At 65.7% G+C, this 20,135-nt stretch overlaps 1 protein-coding gene across 2 annotated transcripts in view; it reads left to right on the forward strand.

The window, feature by feature from the left end:
- The first annotated feature begins 15,297 nt into the window (after window positions 1-15,297).
- The window catches only part of KCNQ1 (potassium voltage-gated channel subfamily Q member 1), a 304,912-nt gene continuing 300,074 nt past the window's right edge, over window positions 15,298-20,135 (forward strand). Inside the window, exon 1 of one of the 2 annotated variants that reach the window (XM_044259973.1) lies at window positions 15,298-15,674. In XM_044259973.1, the coding sequence (XP_044115908.1) occupies window positions 15,298-15,674 (377 nt within the window). Of the gene's footprint in view, window positions 15,675-17,612; window positions 17,691-20,135 lie in introns of those variants that run through there. The other variant, XM_044259974.1, reaches the window with a different exon arrangement.

Below are 20,135 nucleotides of genomic sequence, written 5' to 3' on the forward strand. Positions count from 1 at the left end.
TTTGGGGTGGGGAGTGAGCCTGCAGGACAGGGGTCTCCCCAGAGCCCAGGACCCTGCATTCTGGGACAGCCAAGCGGCCTTGCCCCCCCACCTCCCCGCCCCCCGTGAAGCCCAGTCTCCCCACCATCTCGGCTGCCCGGCCACAGCTCCAGACCCCCTCCCTCTGAGCCAGTTTCCCAGCTTCTCCGGGCGCCCGCTGCCCCCCCCCGAACATGTCCTTGAGCGAAACCCCTTCCCGTGGCAGCTCCCCCATCGGCCCACCCTGTGTTTGTTAGAGGGGGGCCGCCTGTGTTCGCGGGCGGGGGCACGACCCTGCCTGCACGACAGGGACCTGCACCCCCACGGCCCACCCCGCTGGGCCCCCAGACAGACACATCCAAGTCCCAACTCCCGGCACCTGTGGACGGGGCGTCCCGTGGGATGAGTCGCGGCTCCTAACTCAGGCACCGGTGTCCTCGCAAGGAAGAGGTAGAAGCCCACGTGACCTCACAGGCAGAGGCCGGGGCAATGCGCCCCAAGCCCAGGACCGCTTGGAGCCCCGGCAGCCGGGAGAGGAGAGGCAGGACCCCCAGCCGCTCTTGGAGCGCTTGCGGCCCCGGGGGTCCTGCGTGAGGCCGTCCGGGACACTCCTGCAGCCGCCAGCCCAGAGGGCCGAGGAGGAACTGAGGTAGACAGGCTTGCTGGTGCCCGCCTGGACCCCCCGCAGACCCCAGGCCAGAGTGAGCTCCCCCCACGCTCCCCTGCATCCAGGCCTGGCTCCCGGGTGGGATGCAAATCCTCCTGGCTTCCCCCTCCCTCGCACCCCCTGGCTTCCCACTCCCGGAGAAGGAAACTGGGCGGGATTTGAATGTGGCTTTTCCAAGCTGGTGACTGTTTACCAGGAGGTGGGGACCTGGACAAGGCCTGGGTGTGTCTGGGCAGCAACAAGGCCCAGGCCGGGGCCCGTGGGAGTGGGGACAGGACATTTCCAACAAAGTCCCGCAGATAGGGTGGCTCAGAGCCCTTGGCTCCCAGCTCCAGAAGTCCCACATCAAGGTGTCAGGGACCCCTCCCTGCCCCTCTGGCTCCTGGGGCTCCAGGTGTCCCCTGGCAGTGGTCCCTGGGGCCCCAGTCTCTGTTTCCGTCCCTCCGTGGCCTTTCCTGTGTCTCTGTGTCCAGACGTCCCTCATCACATGGGGACACTGGTCGATGGATCGGGCCCACTGTCCCCACTCTGACCTCATCTTCACCAGTGAGGCCTGTGAAGACGGCATCCCCCTGATGGGTCCCGTTCTGGGGTTTACCCACGGTCCAGGTGGCGAGGTGGGGAGAGTGTGTGGCTCGCTGGGGGGCGGGGGGCCAGGACAGGGACCACGGGGCTGCTGTTTGGGACCAGCCCTCCCTCCCTCCCACCTGCTCAGGACCTGTCAGGCCAGCTGCCTAGTCTGGTCCCTTCTGGCCATATCTGGATAAGCTGCGAGCAGAAGGCATACAGTGGGGTGTGGGGGCGGCTGGGGGTTTGGGGCCCGGGGCCCAGTCCTCAGGCTGGCTGGTCGGGGGCGGGGGCCTGGCAGGGACGGCAGGGGTGGCCGCTGGGCTTCCTCATCTGACTCTGGGCCTCTGACCTCACTGACGGGACATGGGGTTCCGAGCAGGAGTGGGGGGCGCCAACCTCATCATCCAACCGCCACCCCTCACCCCCCCATCCAGCCTGGGGACAGGGTGAGGAGAGCATTTGGGCGTGGTGCCAGGCGCTGGGGGCCTGGGGGCGCTGGGGGCCGCACGTTGCTGGAGGCCAGGCAAATGGGCCAGGTGGGCCGGGCATGCAAAGAGGCAGGATTTGCATGAGCAGGTGTCTGGGGCTTCAATGCCCTCCTTGTTCCTGGGGTGGGGGGAGTCAAGGGAGCCGCGGTGGGAGCCTGTCTAACCCCTGGTTGGAATCCTGTCCCACACATCCTGATCGGGGAAATGGAGGCAAAATCTCCAGTCCTGTCCGCAAAAGTAGTGGAGGCTCTCGCGTGGGGGGCGAACAGCCACCACTTTCTCGAGGCCGTCAGGGAAACGGTCCCAGCGCGGACGCAGCCAGGCAGCTGGGCCCCGGGAGTCCCGCTCCGGCTCCTCCCCACGCTGTGTGACCTTGGGCAGGCTCCTCAGCCTCTCTGGGCCCTTCTCTTCCTCCAGGAGATGCGGGGGGAAAGCAGCAGGGAGAAGGCCCCAGCCAGTCCCACAGCACGCTCTGCAGGCCAGAGGGCGGCACGGCGGCCCCCCTGTCCCCGCATGAGGATGTGGGTCTCTCTGGACAGGCGCGGAGGGCGCGGAGCAGGGAGAGGGCAGTGTGGGCAGGGGACAGGCGCGGAGCAGGGAGAGGGCAGTGTGGGCAGGGGACAGGCGCGGAGCAGGGAGAGGGCAGTGTGGGCAGGGGACAGGCGCGGAGCAGGGAGAGGGCAGTGTGGGCAGGGGACAGGCGCGGAGCAGGGAGAGGGCAGTGTGGGCAGGGGACAGGCGCGGAGCAGGGAGAGGGCAGTGTGGGCAGGGGACAGGCGCGGAGCAGGGAGAGGGCAGTGTGGGCAGGGGACAGGCGCGGAGCAGGGAGAGGGCAGTGTGGGCAGGGGCTGCCTTGGAGCCCCCACCTCCTCTCCTGGTGGTTTGGGCAGACCGGGACCCCAGGCCTTGGGGCCAACCCTCCTCCCCAGACTGCCCCCGAGCGCTGGCTGTGGGCCAGGGACAGAGGGGCCTCCCCTTCCCAGAGGCCCTGCCTCACCCGCAGAGAGGCCGTCCTGGAGGCGGGCAGCCCGGGGCACCTACCTGCCGTCCCCGTTCCCGGTGCCCTGACATGCGGCTGCTCCCAGCGAGCAGAGTGAGGGCGGCCCACCACCCGGGACACCCGCCCGCCAGCTCCCTGCTCCTCCCCCTCCCTGCCCTGCAGCCCTGGCACCTGGGCAGCCAATGCCATGACCAGCACGGGCACCACCTGATCAGGGCACGGCAGACCCACAGGCCTGCTGTGCCCAAAGCCGCCGGCTCAGAGGGCCAGCCTCTTGGGCCTCTGGGTTCCCACAGGGGCCTCCCGTAGGGGCCGCCAGGCTGCCTCACTGGCTGTCTCCCGCTCCACGTGTGGCCCGGGGCTGGGTCCAGCCAAGCCACACGGACGTCCCTCAGTTTCTCTCTCCAGCCAGCAGGAACGGCTGACGCTGGGGCGCAGGGTCCTACAGGCGACCCCCGTTGAGCATTCTCGTGCAGGCCAGGCGGGGTGCCTGGGGTGCTGTCGGGAATCCCGGAACCCGGGGCTCACGCCCTGAGCGTCCTTCAGGCTCTTGAACCACTCTGGGCCTCAGTTTCTCTGAAAAGCGGGTCCCCGAATAGTCCAGCTTCCGGAACCGCTGGGTCACACCCGGCTGCAGAGCCTGGATGACCCTTGTGTAGGCCCCTCCCCAGACCGCCTCCCCGGGGATCCTTCTGGAGCTCGGGGAGGACTGGGGGATGGCCTCAGGCCCTGCCCTCTGGGACTCCTGCGGCCACCAGAGGGCGCCCCAGGACCGCGAGCGCCGTCAGGACGGCAGAGGTGGTCTCGGTGGCAGAAGCCAGCTTTGCCCTTGGACGGGAGGGCTCAGACCAGCGGCTGTGGTGCAGCCTGTAGCTTTGCCGGGAGCCCACCCAGCGGGTAGAGGGGTTTTCTGAGACCTCTTGGGAAATAAGGGGACCCAGGCATGTGGAACCCACAAGCCCTCGGGGCCTCAGGGTCCATGGACCAGACTCTGAACAGGCCGTGTGCAGAGGGCCAGATCGCGGCCCTGGTAAGGCAGGCGGCTGGGGGCTCTGCAGGGCCAGTCCCCACCTCTGAGGGACCAGCCTGGGCGCACACCCCCCACCCCTGCAGCCTGGGGAACCCTGCTGGGAACCCTGCAGGTGCCGGGGAGGGTGCAGAGTGAGGGGGTCTCCCCAGACTCTCCAGCCTGTGGGGCAGGGCAGTCTCGGGCCCTCCCTTCCTCCGTTCCTGTCCTGCCCCTCTGTCTCTGCCTCCTGGACACGCCTCCCCCGCCACCCCCAGCCCAGTCCCAGCCCAGGCTCCTCTCCTGCCTACAACCCTCCATGGCTCCCTGTTGTCGCACAGAACACGAACCAGCCCGTGGCCCCGTCCTCCCCTGGCCATCGCCTACCTCCTCCTCTCCAGGCGTCTGGACTCCCCCTTGCTCTTTGTCCCCACCTCCCTTCTGCTGTCTCCCTGCTCCTCCACGTGTCCCCCACAGGATCTGCCCCCCAGATCCCCCAGCACAGGGGTCTACTGTGTCTCTCTCCCTCAATTCCTGGTGGTGGTCTCTGGGAACCTGGCCCTCTGGACTGACTTTCCATGTACTTGTTTGCTGCCCGTCTGCTTCCTGCTCGAAGCTGTGGGTCCTTGAGGCCGCTGGTGCCTCCTGGGCTCAGACCACAGCTGCTGGGGGACCGAGCAGGTGTGCAGGGGGTGTGTCTGGGTGGGAGCCACTGGGGGCACACGGGACAAGCTCAGCTGGGGCCGGGGGTGCATCCGGGCCAGCCTCCCTCACTTGGTGCAGTTGGCGGGGGGGGGCGGCACCACACGCGATGGACGGGACTGTGCTCACGTGACCTTTTGGGGAGTGGCCACTTGGGGAGAGAGCGGGACCAGCATCCCCAGGTCACTGTCCCTCTATGGTGGGGGGGAGGTGGACAGGCTGACCACAGAGACCCACAGAGACGCAGCCGAGTCCTGGGAAGGAGGACGCCAGCACCCGTGCGGACCTGGACGGGCAGGCCTGCCCCGTGCCTGCGCCGGCCACACAGGGTGTCACCTGCAGGAAGGTCGGCACCCCTCTGGCCACCGTCGCTCCTTTGTCTCAAAGCACGAGAGCCATGGCCACCGCGGGCCCTGGGTCTCCTCCAACCCTAAGCTTCCCCAGGTCTGCATGAGGCCCAGACTTGGGGACCCTGGGACAGGGAGGGTCCTGGTCCTCAGGAGGGCATGCCCCTTCGGCCCCTCCCAGGTAGAGAGGACGGGTCAGGTTCTGCAGGACAGGGCCACCAACTGCCCACTCGAATGCCCCCAGCAGAGGCCAAGAGCTCCGTGGCTTTCAAGGTCGCCCATGCAGAGCAACACAGACCCCCACCCTCCCCGCTCTCCCGGGTCTGCCGCCCCAGCTACACAGCTCAGCAGACCCAGCACCCCCTGCCTGCCCGCCCCAGAACCCGTGGTTGCGAAGCTGTCCCTAGAGGGCCCTCGTCCCCCACAGCCCCAGCCAGGACGCTCCTGAGGGACCTTCGGGATCCTAGCCCAGGATCCTGGGTCTGGCTGCTGGGCCCTTGTCCTCCGTCCCCAGGAGCAGGGACCAGAAAAGGAAGGGGCAGAGGGTGGCGGCGAGGCCTCCGGCGTCCAGCCTCCGCAGCCCCTGTGATGGCCACCTCTCTGCCCGGAGCCCGTTTCCATCAACCCTGGAAGGAGCCGACGACCTGGCCCACCCCTCCCCCCGGCCTAGGCTCACGTCCTCTCCTTCTAGTCGTGTCCTGGAGCAGAGCCAGTGGAGCTGCCTGCCGGCCGGCACACACCCTCCCCGGCTCCTGGAGGGTGCTGCGGGTCCAAGGCAGAACGACAAATAAAGGAGCGTCTCCTCCAGCATGGGGGGCGGCTCCCCACTCAGGCCGGCCAGAGCAGGTGTGGCTGCGGGAGGCTGGGCCCAGGGAGGGGGATCCCCCAGGGAGGGGGCTCCCGCGTCCTCTGGGGCCCTTGGAGTCTGTCCCTCCTGCTGCGTGCGCACCTGCGGGAGGGGCCGTGGGGCTGGCGGCTAACCCTCCCTCGATGGCAGAGACGCCCAGTCACCCGCAAGGTGAGCACGTGACAACGCCACCCGCAGGGTTGTGGGGCCAGGGCAGCCCTCCCAACCGACCCCTGCGACCTGGTAGTCACTGCAGCCCTCCAGGCCCCAGGGCCCCGGGGACGTGAGCGTGCGGCGCGGGGACCTGTGTCTGTGTCTGTGTCTGTGTGTGTCTGCGTGTGTGTCTGTGTGTGTGTCTGTCTGTGTCTGTGTGCGTGTTTCTGTGTGTCTGTGTGTGTGTCTGTGTGTGTGTGTCTGTGTCTGTCTGTGTCTGCGTGTGTGTCTGTGTGTGTCTGCGTGTGTGTCTGTCTGTGTCTGTGTGTGTGTCTGCGTGTGTGTCTGCGTGTGTGCATGTTTCTGTGTGTCTGCGTGTGTGTCTGTGTGTGTGTCTGTCTGTGTCTGTGTGTGTGTCTGCGTGTGTGTCTGTGTGTCTGCGTGTGTGTTTGTGTGTGTGTGTTTCTGTGTGTCTGCGTGTGTGTCTGTCTGTGTCTGTGTGTGTGTCTGCGTGTGTGTCTGCGTGTGTGTTTGTGTGTGTGTGTTTCTGTGTGTCTGCGTGTGTGTCTGTCTGTGTCTGCGTGTGTGTCTGCGTGTGTGCGTGTTTCTGTGTGTCTGCGTGTGTGTCTGTGTGTGTGTCTGTGTGTCTGTCTGTGTCTGTGTGTGTGTCTGCGTGTGTGTCTGCGTGTGTGCATGTTTCTGTGTGTCTGCGTGTGTGTCTGTGTGTGTGTCTGTCTGTGTCTGTGTGTGTGTCTGCGTGTGTGTCTGTGTGTCTGCGTGTGTGTTTGTGTGTGTGTGTTTCTGTGTGTCTGCGTGTGTGTCTGTCTGTGTCTGTGTGTGTGTCTGCGTGTGTGTCTGCGTGTGTGTTTGTGTGTGTGTGTTTCTGTGTGTCTGCGTGTGTGTCTGTCTGTGTCTGCGTGTGTGTCTGCGTGTGTGCGTGTTTCTGTGTGTCTGCGTGTGTGTCTGTGTGTGTGTCTGTGTGTCTGTCTGTGTCTGCGTGTGTGTCTGCGTGTGTGTCTGCGTGTGTGCATGTTTCTGTGTGTCTGCGTGTGTGTCTGTGTGTGTGTCTGTCTGTGTCTGTGTGTGTGTCTGCGTGTGTGTCTGTGTGTCTGCGTGTGTGTTTGTGTGTGTGTGTTTCTGTGTGTCTGCGTGTGTGTCTGTCTGTGTCTGTGTGTGTGTCTGCGTGTGTGTCTGTGTGTCTGCGTGTGTGTTTGTGTGTGTGTGTTTCTGTGTGTCTGCGTGTGTGTCTGTCTGTGTCTGCGTGTGTGTCTGCGTGTGTGCGTGTTTCTGTGTGTCTGCGTGTGTGTCTGTGTGTGTGTCTGTGTGTCTGTCTGTGTCTGCGTGTGTGTCTGCGTGTGTGTCTGCGTGTGTGTGTGTTTCTGTGTGTCTGCGTGTGTGTCTGTCTGTGTCTGCGTGTGTGTCTGCGTGTGTGCATGTTTCTGTGTGTCTGCGTGTGTGTTTGTGTGTGTGTGTTTCTGTGTGTCTGCGTGTGTGTCTGTCTGTGTCTGTGTGTGTGTCTGCGTGTGTGTCTGTGTGTCTGCGTGTGTGTTTGTGTGTGTGTGTTTCTGTGTGTCTGCGTGTGTGTCTGTCTGTGTCTGTGTGTGTGTCTGCGTGTGTGTCTGTGTGTCTGCGTGTGTGTTTGTGTGTGTGTGTTTCTGTGTGTCTGCGTGTGTGTCTGTCTGTGTCTGCGTGTGTGTCTGCGTGTGTGCGTGTTTCTGTGTGTCTGCGTGTGTGTCTGTGTGTGTGTCTGTGTGTCTGTCTGTGTCTGCGTGTGTGTCTGCGTGTGTGTCTGCGTGTGTGCGTGTTTCTGTGTGTCTGCGTGTGTGTCTGTGTGTGTGTGTTTCTGTGTGTCTGCGTGTGTGTCTGTCTGTGTCTGCGTGTGTGTCTGCGTGTGTGCGTGTTTCTGTGTGTCTGCGTGTGTGTCTGTGTGTGTGTCTGTGTGTCTGTCTGTGTCTGCGTGTGTGTCTGCGTGTGTGTCTGCGTGTGTGCATGTTTCTGTGTGTCTGCGTGTGTGTCTGTGTGTGTGTCTGTCTGTGTCTGTGTGTGTGTCTGCGTGTGTGTCTGTGTGTCTGCGTGTGTGTTTGTGTGTGTGTGTTTCTGTGTGTCTGCGTGTGTGTCTGTCTGTGTCTGTGTGTGTGTCTGCGTGTGTGTCTGTGTGTCTGCGTGTGTGTTTGTGTGTGTGTGTTTCTGTGTGTCTGCGTGTGTGTCTGTCTGTGTCTGCGTGTGTGTCTGCGTGTGTGCGTGTTTCTGTGTGTCTGCGTGTGTGTCTGTGTGTGTGTCTGTGTGTGTGTCTGTGTGTCTGTCTGTGTCTGCGTGTGTGTCTGCGTGTGTGTCTGCGTGTGTGTGTGTTTCTGTGTGTCTGCGTGTGTGTCTGTCTGTGTCTGCGTGTGTGTCTGCGTGTGTGCATGTTTCTGTGTGTCTGCGTGTGTGTTTGTGTGTGTGTGTTTCTGTGTGTCTGCGTGTGTGTCTGTCTGTGTCTGTGTGTGTGTCTGCGTGTGTGTCTGTGTGTCTGCGTGTGTGTTTGTGTGTGTGTGTTTCTGTGTGTCTGCGTGTGTGTCTGTCTGTGTCTGTGTGTGTGTCTGCGTGTGTGTCTGTGTGTCTGCGTGTGTGTTTGTGTGTGTGTGTTTCTGTGTGTCTGCGTGTGTGTCTGTGTGTGTCTGCGTGTGTGTCTGCGTGTGTGCGTGTTTCTGTGTGTCTGCGTGTGTGTCTGTGTGTGTGTCTGTGTGTCTGTCTGTGTCTGCGTGTGTGTCTGCGTGTGTGTCTGCGTGTGTGCGTGTTTCTGTGTGTCTGCGTGTGTGTCTGTGTGTGTGAAGAAACCAACTTCCCCTTCTCCGGGGCCGGCAAGGCTTATTCCAGGCAGGGTTCCATGGGGGCCCCCACCTCCTGGTCCCCGGGCGTCCCCCCCGCGGTCCCCGCCATGCGTCACCCGCTCCTTCTGTCGCCGGTTACCGAGCAGCTCCCATGTGCCAACCCTGGGCTGGGGGCAGGCGAGACACAATGAACAATGAAACGTCTCAGAAGTAAATGAAAGAGAAACGATTAAAATCGCTGTGGAAAGAGCAAGAACACACGGTTGGGGGATTTTATTTTTGAACGGGCGTGTCAAGGACGACCTCGTCACAAAGGAGATGTTGGTGCAAGTAACTGAGGGAAGGTGGTCTGTCGGTCTGTGATCCAGTCACCCACCGCCCCAGCCGTCCAGCCGTCCAGCCGTCCGTCCGTCCTGCCGCCCACCCACCCACGCCTCTGTTCCCCTCTCCAGCCACCCGCTCACCACCCCCGGCCGCCCCTCGTGTGCCCCTGGACTCGCAGCCATGCGTGCCTCAGTCTCAGCCCTCCGGGGCCCACCTGCCGGCAGGGACGGCTCCGCACAGGCTTCGGGGAGCTGCGGGGTGCAGGCGAGGGGCCAGGCAAGGGGCCGTGCACGGTCTCTGAGGCTCCCCTGTGGCTTCTCCCTTGGTTTGTGGATCTCCCGGAGGAGACCTCTACCCCCACGGCCGGGCCTGGCCTTCCGCTCACCGGGCTCCCCTGCGCTGGAGCCCGGCGAGGCTGGGGACTCAGTGGGCGCCCGGGAAGTCCAGCCCCCCGACTCGCCCCTGCCTCGTCCCCTCTCGCTCCTGGCTCCACCCACTCCCCCCAGCCTCCCTGCCAGCCTTTGGCCTGACCTGCTCCCCTGTCCCGTCCAAGTCCGCTCTTGGCTGAGGCCCAGGCTGGCTCTGGCTCCAGGGCAGGCCCCGGGAGCCGCTTCAGAGGAGCCGCCCATTGGCTGAAGTGCCGAGTCAGCCACACCAGCCACCGGACGAGGACGCGGGCCAGGAGATGGCCCCGCCGGCCTTGAGGGGCGGGGGACAGACCGCCTAGTCCAGGTCCCCCTGCCCTCCATTCTCCAGGTGGCCGGGGACACCCACCTGCCTGTCCAGCAAGGAAAGGGCTGCTCGGGGGTCAGAAGCTCCTAGAGCAGGGGCAGTGGAGGCCGGGTGCAGGGGTGAGGGCTGCTCTCTCGGCGGTGGGAGGCAGGGGGGCGTGCCCTGTGAAGGCGGCTCTTGGTCACCAGAAGTGGCCCACACTCTCCGGGCTGGGCTGGGCAGGGGTGTGCCCCCCACCCGGGACCCCGCCTGGCTTGGAGGGCCGCAGACCTCACCCTCCCAGGCCACCAGGAAACCAAGGATTAGGGTGAGTGTCTGAAGCGGCACGTTTTTGGGGTGATTCCAGCAAAGGGCCCGAGGCCGCGGGCCGGCAAAGGTCGAGTCTCGACTTCGTAAGCAGTTGGCCCGCTCCCGGCAGAGGTACTAGCAGGCAGGGCCGCCGGCAGGGGGCTGAGCCCAAGTCCCCAAGCTGACTTCTCCGTCCCCAGCGACCGCAGCCAGGACGGCTGCGAGCGGGACCCTGCCCCGTGGCAGCAGCTGCCTGGACCCGCGTTCCTGGGATTCTCGGGGCTGGTCCCCAGGACTGGAGCTCTGAAGGGGAGGGGGGCTCCAGGGCTGGTCGGGGGACGGGAGGGGACCAGCCACGACATCCTTCCGCAGCCGAAGCCCCGGCACAAAGCAAGTGCCATCAAGGAGCTGGAGGAGCCGTGATGCCTCATGACCTAACCTCAGACCAAAGAAAGCACGGGGGGGCTGGCCACTCGCCCACGGGGCGCCGGGCGGGACTTGGGGTCCTGGGCTAGGAGGGCCGAGTGTGGGCGTGTGAGTCCGCGGGCCGTCAACTCCGACCCCCCCGGCCTCTCTTCCCACCGCCTCTTCCTTCCTGCCCCACCAGACCCTACTGCCCCAAGGCTGTCCTTAGGGGTGTGGACAGGGCACCTCTGTCCCACTGTGGTCACAAAAGGGCTTCTGTGGGTGCACACGTGTATGTATGACCCGTGCGTACCCACGTGCACGGTAATGTGTGCACACACACACACACACAGGCCCACACACAGCCCCTAGCCTAGTGCCCTGGAAGGAGATGGGGCAGTGGCCTCAGGCGGCAAGTAGAGGGGACAGGACAAGGGCCTCCTGCCTCGCTGGTACCCATGCGGTGACGGCCTGTCCAGCGCGGTCCGTCCTGCTTGGCCGTGAGACCCACCGAGGCGAGGTCTCTTGCTGGTGGGGCCGGGCACACAGTCGGAGCCGGCCGGCTCCGTGGGGTAACAGCCCACCAGCGGGAGAGACGAGGTCAGCTCGGTGCTGAAGGACTCCCGTGTGGCCTCTGTCCTAGTGCGGTGCCCAGACTTGGGGATGCTCAGTGTCCCCTGTGTGGGAGGAAGAGGAAGTCCCTGATATGCCGATTCCTGGGCCTCCCTGGCGGCCTGCGCCTGTCTGCATGGGGAGCTCGTGCCCTCCCAGAGCCCAGGCTGTTCCGCATCCAGCAGCTGGAGACCCTGCCTCGGGGCTGCTGTCCCCACCGACTGGGGCAGCAGGGGTCTCCGCAGAGGGCAAGTGTCTAGGGCCCATGTGTACAGCCGCCCACCGGCCAGGCCAGAGAAAAGGCCAAGCATGGGGCCGGTGGTGGCGGGAAAAGCCACCTTCCCCAGTGTGCTGTCATGCTTCCGAGGGACCCTCACCAGCCACAGGGTTGCCCCAGCGGCCTGCCCTCCCCCTCTCTCCGCTCCCCCCATGCACCCTAACCCCCAGGGGGGCAGCGCTGCCCCCGGAACGACGGGTGCTCAGTGAGGACTGGAGGCCGAATCGGAGGTCACCAGCTGGGAAGCCTCTGGGGGTGCCCCCTGGCCCACAGACCTTGCAGGATCCGCCCATGCCCACCGTCACCCGCCTCATTTTACCCAAGTGTCTTTGACCACCCTCTGGCCCCACGGAAGGAATAGGGTGGGTGCGGGGTGCAGGGGCCACGAGGGGAACCGAGGGCCATGTTCAGCCTGGGGAGGGGGCTGTGGGCAGGAGGGCCGATCCGAAAGGCAGCTGGTGAGCCGGGGCCTGGGTCAGGCTTCCTGCTCCTAGGGGTCTGGGTCCTTCCCTCCCTGAGCCCAGTGAGTCCCAACCCAGCTCCCCATGCCCGCCCACCTGGCCTCACCCCCTATGTGCTCCCACCGGTCAGCCCAGGGCCTCGGTCCCTCTCCCAGGCTACCCCCGGCTCCTGGGGGCTCGCAGGGAGCTCTCGGCAGCCCCCTTCCCGTGCTTCCCAGAGTCCCCGTGCCACGGCCCAGGGTCCCCAGAGCAGCTTCCCACATGGCTCAGGGCACCCTGAGGGCCCCATGCTCTCTCCCCGCCACGGCCCCAGCCCGGCACATGGCCCTCCAAGCCTCCCCAGGTGCGTGGGGGGCGACCTGTCATAATTTTAAAAATATAGAAACAGACACAAAAGTCCGGTTGTTCCCGTCACAACCTTATTCAGCGGCCACCCAACAATGGCCAATTCAGCGGCCGTTGGGTCTAATCTCTGCCCCGACTCGGCACCCCACCCTGCCTGCCGACGGCTTCAAAGCCGTTTCCGACATCACAGGACCCACAGGGGCAGGAGGAAGTAGCGCCATGTGCGGCACCTGTGGCTTCTTCCTCCTGAAGGTCAGTGCCAACGGGGCGGGTAGGACCGCATGACCGTCCCTTGCGCACTGGGCTCCAGAGCAACCAGCAGAGGGTCAAGGAGGCTTTTTTGTTGCAGCGTTGTGAACGGATTTTTTTTTTAAGATATTGGGTGTCTTCTGCTCCGTGATTCTGTTTCACGCTCGGATCGTCCTGCTGTGGACAGGCCCCTCCTGAAACTTTTCGGCGCACGGGGCAAGAGACTAACTTTGTTTGCAGACAAAGGGCACAGTGGTTAATGCCAATGTTCCTGATTTGAACTCAAGGATGGGTTGTACCTGCCGGGTTTCCCCCTTCTCCTTCCTTTACACTGAAAGTCTTGGTTCTTCTTCTTTTTTTTTTTTTTTAATTTATTTATTTGACAGAGATCACAAGCAGGCAGAGAGGCAGGCAGAGAGAGAGGGGAATGCAGGCTCCCCGCTGAGCAGAGAGCCCGATGCGGGGCTCGATCCCAGGACCCTGAGACCATGACCCGACTGAAGGCAGAGGCTTTAACCCACTGAACCACCCAGGCACCCCGAAAGTCTTGGCTCTTAAGGAGCCTAACGTCCCATGCATAATCCCAAAGTAAGAGTACTAGAGGCGCTTTGACTTCCTCCGACCTCAAACGCTGGTGAAAATACTGACAACGGGGTCCCCAGGTGGCTGTGCGGAGCTCCGCTCAGCTCCTGGAGGGACGTTCCCGTCGTCGGCGAGGTTTCCTGATGTGACCAGCGCTGCGTGCCTCACTTTCTGTTTTCCCTGGGGCTTTGGGTCCGTTCCTGAAAGTGAAGCTACCCTGAGCGTGTGGCCAGTAACGCGGGCCCCCGCCCACCGGCGATGCGCACCCGGACCCTGGGGCCTCGCCCTCGGACCGTGTGGACGTCCAAACGTCTGGACCACTGCCAACCCCGTAGGGGAGCAATGCCATCGGCCAGCAGGCACCGTTAATTTGCATTTTACTTGTTACCACTGACGTCGCTTGTTTTTTCTTAAGTGCCAAGATCACGGACTCCCCCTTGCCCTGGGAATGCTTGGCGTCTTCGGCTCACCTCTCCGAGGGCCGTCTGCCAGGGCCTCTCCCATGTCGGACGTCCCGCGCCAGCCGGTGTGGTTAATCCTTGACCTGCCATCGAGGTCGTAAACACCCTTCCCCGGGGGCTGCTCATTGGTCTTTCCGACTTCACTAATTCCAGCTATTGTCTGGACCTCGAACACCGTAGAACGCGTCTGCCCAGCCTACAGGTGGTTGCGGAATTCCCCGGACCGGCTCACAGAACCCACGTGACCCCATCTCCACTTTTATGTCTGAGCCTCTGATCCTTCTGAAACCTGCTCCTCGTGGCCTGGGTGAGGTGGGTGCAAGCAGACTTTCCTTCTCTCCTTCCTCCACGCTCTCCCCTTGTTCCAACACCACCCAGTAGAAGATCGTCGTCCTCCTTCGGAGGGCGAAGTAGCCGTGTGGACAGCACTTGCTCACACGTGCATGCATTCAGAAGGCGCCGACTGAATGCCCCCTGTGTGCCCCAGCCTGTCCCCTGGGGCTCTGCGGAGGCAGACTCTCTACCTCCCTCTGGCTGCCTGCCGGGGTTTGTACTCCCCTGGGAGCTTCCCTAGCCTCAGTGGCCCTGCAGTCTCCGGGCTCCGGGCACAGGCTGGGACCCACGTCATTCATTTGTCTGCAAATACAAACGGCTGGTCGTCATTTGCGGGGAGCCGTCAGGGGTGAAGGGTACTCTAGCCACCAGCAAGACCTGGTTTTCTGCTGGGGGGGGGCGGGTACGTGAAATCAATCAGCCTGGGTGCTCAGGAAGACCGGGGAAGTGTCTGGTACGTTCTGGTCCCTTACACGAAAGTCCTGCGGTGACCCCTCTTCTCTGCACAACGTCCCTAGAGAGGCCTTTTTTCCCATCCCCCTCCCCCATCCTTCACTCCCGCACCCCAACGTGCAGGGAACCTACTGCCTGCCCAGCGATGGCCCAAGGCAGGGTGGGGGACCTCACACACCGGACCCCGTCCTGCCTCTAAACCCCTCAACCCCGGCATCCGGGGAAATCCATGGGGTGCCATGGCAAAGCCAGGGCGGAGCTCCAGGAGGACAAAACACCCATTCTGCCCATCCCTAGGTCCTTGAAAATGCCTTGCCGTGACCTGCCCCGCGGTCAGGCCCTGCCCACACCGCTGCCGGGCTGTCTCCAGTGGGCCCCACATCCCCCCATGGGCAGGGCTCCCAAGGGCTGTCCCTGACCGACAGTGACCCAGGCTTGCCTCCTGTCCGATGGCCCCCCGTGGGCACCGACCCGACTGCATTTTTCTCCACCCACAGGGTGAATGGGCGGGCACAGGGAACGGCGTTGCTCAGGGTGTTGGAGGAGCTCACCCGCGGCCCTGCGAGTGTCAAGACGGTGAGTCCGCGCGTGCCCTGGGGTGCCCCCCCTTTCTCCCATTGACCCCAGCCTCCCTCCGGTGAAGTGGGTGCCCGTGCCCTCTCCAGCTCTCCTGCCCCGACCCGGCGCTTAGCAGTCGCTGCACCTGCGCACCGGCCTTCCGCTCCGGCTCAGCGGGGGGCTCCGCGCCGGGCCAGCAGGTGGGCGTGGGGGGCGGGGCGCGCACGTGGGCGCAAGAGGGGCGGAGCCGCGGAGCGCGGACGGAGCGGGCGGAGCAAGTGAGTGCAGACAGGCGGGGCGAGCAGGTGGGCGCCCACCCGGCAGGACCCGGCGGCCAAGCGCGAGAGCGGCCCGGGGCGCGGGCTGCGGCGCCCGCGAGCGGCGGTTGGTCCGGGCGGGGCGTCTGGCCAGGGGCGGGGCCGCCATCCCCGGGGACCGGCCCGTGGCCTCCGCCCCCTCCGGCCCCGCCCCCACGCCCGGGCGGGGCGGGCAGCCGCCCCCAGCGGCCCGGCCGGCAGCAGCGGCCGCCCGCACTGCGCCCCCGGCGCCCGCCCTCGCCGCAGCTCCCCGCGCAGCCGCCCGCCGGCCCCCCGCGCGCCCTGCCCGGCCATGGCCGCCGCCTCCTCTCCGCCCAGGCCCGACAAGGAGCGCTGGGGCTGCGGCCGCCTGCCCGGCTCCCGGCGGGGCAGCGCGGGCCTGGCCAAGAAGTGTCCCTTCTCGCTGGAGCTGGCGGAGGGCGGCCCGGCGGGCGGCGCGCTCTACGCCCCCATCGCGCCCCCCGGCGCCCCCGGGCCCGCGCCCCTGGCGCCCCCCGCCGCGCCCCCGCCCGCCGACCTTGCGGCGCGCCCGCCGGTGAGCCTCGACCCGCGCGTCTCCATCTACAGCGCGCGCCGCCCGCTGCTCGCGCGCACCCACATCCAGGGCCGCGTCTACAACTTCCTCGAGCGCCCCACCGGCTGGAAGTGCTTCGTCTACCACTTCGCCGTGTGAGTACCGCCGCCGCCCGCGCCCGGGGGCTTCCGCGGGCCGCAGAGGGGCGGGGGGGGGCGCCCTGTCTCGTGCCACCTGCTGCTGCGGGGACCGCGCCCGCTGCGACTCGGAGCTGCGGGACGGAGGAAGAGGTTAATGGGGAAAACAGGACTCTGAAGTCCAGGGCCGTGTGGGTCCGACCCCGGGGAAGGGGGGCTTCCCGCTGGCTCTGCCCGGGCATGCGGGGTGGGGGGGTAGGCTGCCCGAGCCCAGAAGTTGGCTCCATTCCTCCCGGGAAGGACGGTCCAGGTGTTAATCCTCCTGGGAAAGGACGCATGCCTGGGAGCTTGCCCTTGGGTGTAAAGGAGAGAGCTCCTCAGGGTCGGCGGGCGACCAGGACTCAGGAGCCCCCAGAAGGGGAGGGTCCGAGGCTCCTGCTTGTGGCAGCAACATGTCCCCGCTCAAGGCAGGCCACGTGCAGGGCATCTCCTGGGCCAGCGGGTGCAGGGCTGCCCCAGAGGGTGGCAGGCCGAGCGCTGTCCCCTCAGGGGTCCCTGTGGCTGCGGGGAAGGCCCTACCCCCCTCAGGGGACCAGGCTCCTGAAGCAGAGGAGGCTGGAGGGGACTCCGGGGAGGGGCAGGATTGGGCCCACGTTTCCAGTCCTCAATGGACGGCAGCTGTGTCCCAGAGGGTGCACCTGGGCTCTGTCACCCAGGTGGCTCTGATGCCTGCCGTGGCGTGCCTGCGTGGGGCAGGGCGGGCCACTCCATTGCTCGGGCGGGGGGTACAAGGAAGTCACCTCCTTGGGGCCACCCTCTTTGCTGCCCGCCTGGAGCCCTCCCCTGCCTTTCTGTGGTTCCACTTCCTGGCTGCCCAGCCCTCAGCCTCTTGGTACAGTGCCAGCCTCTGGCCCGGGCCCGCCCTTGGCCATCCCCCCACGGATCATGAGGACTGGGGGGATCCCTTTGGTTTCCTGTGGGTGGTGACAGGTGCTCGTTCCTGCTGCCTTGGCCGGCCAGTGGCTGGGAGATACCTGGGAAGGGGGAGGGCAAGGGCTCGGGACCCTTTTACCTCTTGCCAAGGGGGCCGCTACTGGGGCCCCAGGGCTGCGGTGGGAGCCAGGCTCTGGCTGGCCTGGTCTTGGGCAGGTAAGGCGAGGCGGGGAGGGGGCAGCCTCAGCCTCACGCTTTGGCTCCTCTGTAAGCCTAGGTAGGATCAGGGGTGCTCCCTCTGTGCAGAGGAGACGGCTTTCGCAGCAGGCAGGCAGGTCGCGGGGACTGTGTCCCTGGAGTCGTGGATGGGCCCAAGTCTTGAAGCCTCCTCCCCACCCCAGCCCCCACCTGCCACAGTGTCAGAGCGTGTGTGCCCCGTGACCGCGGCTGATTTGGGGGGAGCATGGCCCTGCCCACGGCTGCAGCAGTGGCTTGTCTCGGGGCGTGGGGGAGGGTCTGCGTGCACGGACCCCAAGGCATCCCACGAGTCAGACACCAGCTGTGTCAATGTCCAGTCAACGTCAGCCTTGTGGGTGCCGCTGCTCACGCGGGCTGCTTGCCTCCCAGCCCTCTCCCGAGAAGCCCAGGGTTGGGATGGGCTCCACAGCCGGGTCCTGGAGAAGACCCTGCTGAGAGGCCAGCGCCGGGCGCAGGCAGGAGGCATGCCTGGAGGGTCGCCAGGAGGTGTCGCGGTGCCTCCCCACCTCTGGACAGCTGCCAGGGCGAGGGGCAGCCCGAAGCCCCCCTGGTTTGCGTCCAGGGCACAGGCCTGTGGGTGCCCGCCGCCTGGGCTCCCTGGCCGCGGTGGTGCCGAGTGGAGGAAGAGGACCCGCCGCACCCCAGAGGAAGTCTCTGCTTACACTCGTGTTTTCTTCCTGATTCCGATTGTTCAGCTCTCGGAAGTTTGCTCAGCAGAGTTGCCTTTGCCCGGCCTCTCTAGGAGCTGGCCAGCAGGGGTGGCTTCTGGAGATGGTGACCGAGCATCTTCCCCACCGGGGCGAGCCAGGAAGGAATGCTCCTGGAGTGGCCGTGTGACCTTGGGTCAGTCATTTCCTGCTCTGGGCCCTGCCCCGTGGGAGGTATGCTGCGGCCCTGGAGAGTGGACAGCCGCTGCAGCTCCCCTGATGCAGGCTGGGGGCTGGAGGGGACCCTGCCCAGGCAGGGCATGTGGCTTAGCTGGGGCCTGGGAAGGTGACTGCCCCCTGCCATGTGTCTAGGAGGTCAGCAGGCCCTGGATTGGCCAGTCTTTGGAGGGGACCTCACCTTCGAGCTGGGGTCAAAGCGGTGGCCTGTGGCTGAGTGGCCTGGGCCCAGGATGGCCGGCGGCCACTCTGGCCCTCGTGCGGCTCTAGGAAGTGTCTGAGATAGTGCGAGAGAAGGCCGCGCCCTTGTGGAGTCACTCCATGAAAGGGACAGGATTGTTGCCGTGGCCGGCCAGCTTTGTGCCCTTGGCCTTGAAGGGCCGGGCAGGTGGGTGGATGTGGGAGCCATTGTCCCGCTGGGCCCTGCAAGCCTGGGCACGCTCTCCCTGCTGGGGAAGCGAGCCAGGATATCCTGTCCCCCTCCTCTTCGGGGAACCCCTGCTCCCGCCAGCCGCCAGGAGAGCAGCCTTTCCTGTGTGCGCCTGGCCTGCCCCGGCTGCTGGGGTCAGGGGGCAGGACTCTACTGCCCGGTCCGCTCAGGTTTCCTGCCCCCGGCCCCCGGCCTCCCAGGACCCTTTGTGTCCCCACTGTGAGGCGACTCCCAGTGTAGCCGGGGGTATGGGGTCTGGTCTCCCCGTAATGGGTCTTGGTGGAGCCGGCGGTCAGGGAGAGGCCCAGCCCAAGGAGGAAGCGGGATTCCCGTAGTGACCTCCACATCCTGACCCTGGACGGGGTCCCCCCTTCCTCTGCAGACACCCAGGGCTCCCTGTCCTTCCCCTGACTGGGGAGAGGCTTCCAGTTCCGGGAGCTGCGGGGAGCCCCCGCCTTCTCTCCTGCCTCCCCTCCACCCCCCTCCCTCCAGCTTTCAGCAGTGGCCAAGTGGCTGGGTGACCCGTGCAGAACCTTGTCTTGTCCCAGCGGCTCCTCGCCCTCCCACCCACGCAGCCTGGACCCGGCGTCCTGCCCCGGTGGCTGCTCGGACACTCGGTTCTCCGGCGTCTCCGGTGCTCCCAGCCCGCAGGTGCAGCGCGGCCTCCCCGGGCAGCACCCGCTCTGGCCGTCCTGGGGCTTGGAGATCAGGTGCTCCCGAGAGGCTTGAGGGAGAGGAGGGCGCCCCAGCCCTCGAGCTCCGCTGGGCGCCCCTGGCCGCGGCCTCCTGTCACCCGGCCCGGCAGTTCTGAGGCCCCCGGGTGGCTTTGGCAGCACCTCACGGCGAGTGAGCGTTAGTCGCTGACGTGCCAGGAGTCCGCCCGTGGTTCGGTGGGCTGCATGGCAGGCGCGGTGCAGAGGAGGTCGGCCGTCCCGTCTCTTCCCACCGTCCCCTTCGAGCCTCCTCCGCCTGTCCCTCTGCCCCGGCTCCTGATGAAGCTGGGAGTTCCTTTCGGTGCCTCTTCCTGTGTCACCGTCTCTGGGGCCTGGTCCTCTGGTCATGGCCCGGCTTACTTGGGGGATCACAGGCCTCCCGTATGTCACCAGCCCGGGAAGGGGGAGACCTCGAGGCTGCGAGGAAGGTGGTGGGAGGGGAGGGGTGGTCTCGGGGTGGGAGAATTGAGAGTCTGGATCGGCAGGAGCCCTGGACACAAGCCCGGGTCTGGGGCCAGGAGGCCACCTGGTGCGGGCGGTGGGCTGACCGGGCGGTGCAGAGAGTGTGGACGGGGGTGGGGCTTCATGTCCGAACCCGGGCCGGGCAGCCCTGCCGCGTTCCCCAGCTCTCTGGGTGTGCACTCCCTCCTCCGTGGCAGGCTGGACAGGCAGGTGTCCCCTTCCCGCAGGCTTGCTCAGGTGGGAAAGGACATTTCCCTGCGCCTTCGAGGGAAGGTGTGTGGCCTTGGGCCCCTCACCTCCCCTCTCGGAGTCAGTGGCTCCTGCCGGGCTTTGCCTGTCCCGGTGGGGGTGCCGCGGGACCAGAGGAACCCCTCGGCACTCACAGTCTCCCCGCAGTGGGGCTGTACCCTGCAGCGGGCTGTCGTGGGGGCTGGGGCCGGGCCTGGGGGGGCCGTCCTAGGGAACAGAGGTGGGAGGTGTCCCAGCTGCTGCTCAGTGCCCATGGGGTGACCTGCCGGTGACTAGGAGGGGCGGGGACACGGAGGTCTCAGGGCCTGGCCGTCGGGGGTTGTCATGTGTGCTGCAGGTGGTGGGCTGTGCTCTCGTGATCACAGGGGCTCTGTTCGTGGTGAAACCGTTATGGCAAAGCCCTGAGCCACGGGACCTGCAGTGTGGCTGCGTTTAGAGGATGGGCCTCGGAAGCGGGGGTCAAGGTGAAATGGGGTCACTGGGATGGCCTGACCCCATGGGACCAGGGTCCTTAGGAGAAGAGGGGATGGAGACCCACAGAGGGACGACC

Source organism: Neovison vison, chromosome 7 (genome assembly GCF_020171115.1).
Source record: "Neovison vison isolate M4711 chromosome 7, ASM_NN_V1, whole genome shotgun sequence".
NCBI lineage: Eukaryota > Metazoa > Chordata > Mammalia > Carnivora > Mustelidae > Neogale > Neogale vison.